This window comes from Littorina saxatilis, linkage group LG4 (assembly GCF_037325665.1).
Source record: "Littorina saxatilis isolate snail1 linkage group LG4, US_GU_Lsax_2.0, whole genome shotgun sequence".
Lineage (NCBI taxonomy): Eukaryota > Metazoa > Mollusca > Gastropoda > Littorinimorpha > Littorinidae > Littorina > Littorina saxatilis.
This window is the reverse complement of record NC_090248.1, coordinates 14,063,248-14,067,156: the sequence shown is the minus strand read 5'-3', so window position 1 is coordinate 14,067,156 and position 3,909 is coordinate 14,063,248. Positions and strand designations below refer to the sequence as shown.

The window sequence follows — 3,909 nt, the reverse complement described above, 5'->3', positions numbered from 1 at the left end:
ACAAAGAAGGGAGGTCATGGGATATATAAATATATATAGATATATATATATAGGTCCCTGATCGCAGCGAAACATGACAATGAGTGACACACATATTAATTGATTGAATGATTGATTGATTGATTGATTGATTGACTGATTGATTGATTGATTGATTGATTGATTGATTGATTGACTGATTGATTGACTGATTGATTGTAGATAAAGGTAAGATGAGATAAATCTTTATTTTCAAATCATTCTACGCCGCATAGAATGAGCACTTTCCCACTTTTTTTTCATCCATTTTTATAACATGAACAGACAATTAACTTCTAATCAACAAAATTAATATATTGATGAACAAGAATAGGTACATGCAACAATGGATAACAATATAGAGAAATGAACTAAGTTACATATTTGAAGAAATTGAGAGTAATACATTCGTAAAAGCATTTACCATTTGTTTTTAACGTGCTTGGCTAAGTTCATTCTTGAAAGAGTTCATGCTCACAGAAACCTCCAACATAGTCTAGGCAAACATACAGAGAGAAAGAGAGAGAGGGAGGGGGGAGTGGAGGGGGACTGAGAGAGAGAGAGAGAGAGAGAGAGAGAGAGAGAGAGAGAGAGAGAGAGAGAGACATCAGAAGACATGCAGAGAGGGAGAGAGAGATTCCAAAGACAGTAACAAAGAAAAAAACAAAGAAAGAAACAAAGAACGAGAGAGTCGCAGAGAGAGAGAGATATAGAGACAGAGACAGAGTCAGAAAGAAACAAAGAAAGCAACAAAGAAAGAAACAGAGAGCGTGAAGAACAAACAAAAGCAGAACATACAATTTTAAAGTAAAGCTGAAAAGGGTGTGACATCTCATTGGGATATATATAAATATGTTATGGTCATCATCGTGACTTTTTTTTCTCTCAGAAAAATCAGTATATATATCAGATTTAACTCTTTTAACTGTAATGGTGACGGCGGTTCATTCACGTCAGCAATATTGATCTTGGAATTGTATACACAGGCCTGATCCTCATTATTTTTAGTAGCATATTTCGAAACCCAGCAACGTAGACTGACGCAGGTGATAACGCATGTGTGACATCATACGCCACCAGTCTACACTTGTGCATAAATTATATGTATATATATACAGAAAAGACGCACACACCCCAAAGAAGGCAGGCACGTACGCACGCACACAGACACACACGCAAGCACGTACGTACGTACGTACGTACGTACGCACATACGCACGCACACACGCACGCACACACACACGCACACACACACACACACACACACACGGCACACACACATACACAATCACATTCACTGACACACACACACACACACGCGTGCATTCTCCGGCTCTTCCTGCATGAACGATCAGCAAGAGTCAAGTTGGACGGACACTTGAGCCACAGTCTGAAGATGAGAGAAGGAGTTCCCCAGGGAGTCGTATCACCAACTCTCTTTCTCCTGTACATCAACAACATCACCACTTTTCTCCCCCGCCATGTCTCCAACACTCTGCACGCAGATGATCTTGCCATCTGGAGTGCAGCAGACCTGGCCACGTCTGCAGCATGCAGGATCCAGACCGCGGTGCATGACGTACACAAGTGGACAGAAGATTGGGGTCTTCAGGTCAGCGAAGTCAAAACTCAGGCTACTGTGTTCTCTCTCTCCACCACCAAAGAGAAAGTCACCATCAAGCTCGGCGACAGAACCCTGCCCCAAGTTGAGACTCCCACTTTTCTCGGGGTAAAACTGGATCCACGTCTCTCTTGGAAGCCCCAGATCGAAGACATGGAAAAAAGGGGAATCAAGAGGCTTGCCTTGATGAAGAAGCTCTCGGGAACACATTGGGGGGCAAACTCCAAGATACTGAAGACTGTGTACACAGGAACAGTTCGCCCAGTGCTGGAGTATGGGGCAAGTGCTTGGGCAACCGCAGCCAAGACGCACACCAACAAACTGGACTGGGTCCAAAACTTTGGCCTCAGGATAATCCTTGGCGCCATGAAATCCACTCCTATTGCTGCAATGAAAAGGACAGTTGGAGTTGAACCCATTGAGAGCCGACAGCGAAGCAAGCTTCTTGCCCATGCCGAAAAGATGAAGAGGCTACCAGACCACCCCCTGCATGACAAACTAAAAAGCATGACAAAGAACAGGCTAAAACGGAAAAGCTTGAACCATCTTGTCAAGGAAGAGCAACGCATGCAGGCTGACATCTTGACGGCAAACATCGAACTGTGCGAGAGACTTGATCCAACCAACTGGCCCCCAAAAACCCTTAAAGCTGAAGTCAGAACCACCATCCCTGGCATTACTGTGAAGGAAGACCAGAGTGACGCTGTGCTGAAAGCTCTGACAATGGAGGAGATCGACAAGCGCTACCCTGCAGCTAGATGGACACACATCTTTACCGACGGATCAGCTGAAGACGCCACAAGAAACGGAGGATGTGGCGTATTCATCAAGAAACCAGGCCTGCCCCCAGTCTCTGTGTCAGCATCCGGAGGGAGATTGTGCTCCAACTACAAGGCTGAAGTTCTGGCACTCCACAAAGCCACAGAGACAGTCCTGCAGTGGGAAAACCGTCCCAAGAAAGCTGTCTTTTTTTCAGACTCTTTGTCAGCACTCCAGGCCTTGTGTTCGGGCAATCCAGAATCGACCATGGAACACATGATGCAGAACATCAACACACTGGCCCAAACCACAGCGGTTGTCCTGCAGTGGATCCCTGCACACACGGGGATTGTGGGCAACGAAGTGGCGGATCGGCTGGCAAATGAGGGCAGCAAAACTGAGCAGCAACCCTCTAATCTCACTTACCGTGAAGCCAGGACCCTAATCCGAAACAGGCAAAAATCCACCTTCAAAAAGAAAAACAATGGATATAATCCACACGAAGATGCCCTCCATCAGCTCACTCGTCACGAGCAGACCATTGTCTTCCGCCTCCGGACAGGCCACTGTGGACTAAACAGCCACCTAAAAAGGATCGGCATCAGACAGTCGGCCCTGTGCCATTGTGGAGAGGCGGACCAGACACCGGACCACTTCCTGCAGACCTGCCAACTCCACTGCAGTGAGAGGAAACATGTCTGGCCCACAGGGACATCGCTGCACACCAAGCTATGAGTATGGAAAGCCGTTTGGCTCATAACCTATACGCGCGTAATAAATAATTCATACGCGCGTAATAAATAATTCATACGCGCGTAAGAAATGATTCATACGCGCGTACTAAATAATTAATACGCGCGTAATGATTGATTCATACACGTGTAATAAATAATTCATACACGTGTAAGAAATGATTAAATACACGTGTAATAAATATTTCATGCGCGTGTAAGAAATGATTAAATACACGTGTAATAACTTAATAAATAATTCATACACGTGTAAGAAATGATTAAATACACGTGTAATAAATAATTACACGTGTATTTAAACATTTCTTACACGCGCATGAAATGTTAATTACACGTGTATTTAATCATTTCTTACACGAGTATGAAATATTTATTACACGTGTATTTAATCATTATGCTATTCCATAGCATAAGAAAAAAGATAAATTACACGTGCAATAAGAAATAAATACACGTGTGTTAGGAAACGCTACCGTTGCTGAGCTTTGGTTCAGTTTTGTGTGTTGCATGTAGTTGACTTATTTGTACTTTGTGGGAAAGTACCGATATTATATTTTGTAAACACAATATTTATGCTTGGACGAGAATGCAGGTGAACTTTCTAGTCCTGTCAAAACAAGTTGTTTACCATGCTGTTTTAGTCGTGAGTTCGTGGCGTTCGTTCGGATTAAGTGCGTCGGCGCTTTTGATGTACGTCATAGAGAATGTCGCTAGTTTAGTCCATGCACGGCTCGTATAATGTAGTTGTATCATGTTCGG

At 43.8% G+C, this 3,909-nt stretch overlaps 1 protein-coding gene across 1 annotated transcript; it reads left to right on the top strand.

Annotated features, from left to right (window-relative positions):
• The first annotated feature begins 1,414 nt into the window (after positions 1–1,414).
• Positions 1,415–3,133, top strand: LOC138964615 (uncharacterized). The gene has a single exon (XM_070336619.1). The coding sequence runs from the start codon at positions 1,415–1,417 to the stop codon at positions 3,131–3,133; it is 1,719 nt and encodes a 572-aa protein (XP_070192720.1).
• Positions 3,134–3,909: the final 776 nt, after the last annotated feature.

Excerpts from the sequence above, each read along its gene's own strand:
- LOC138964615 (XM_070336619.1), top strand. The coding sequence starts at position 1,415 with ATGAGAGAAGGAGTTCCCCAGGGAGTCGTATCACCAACTCTCTTTCTC.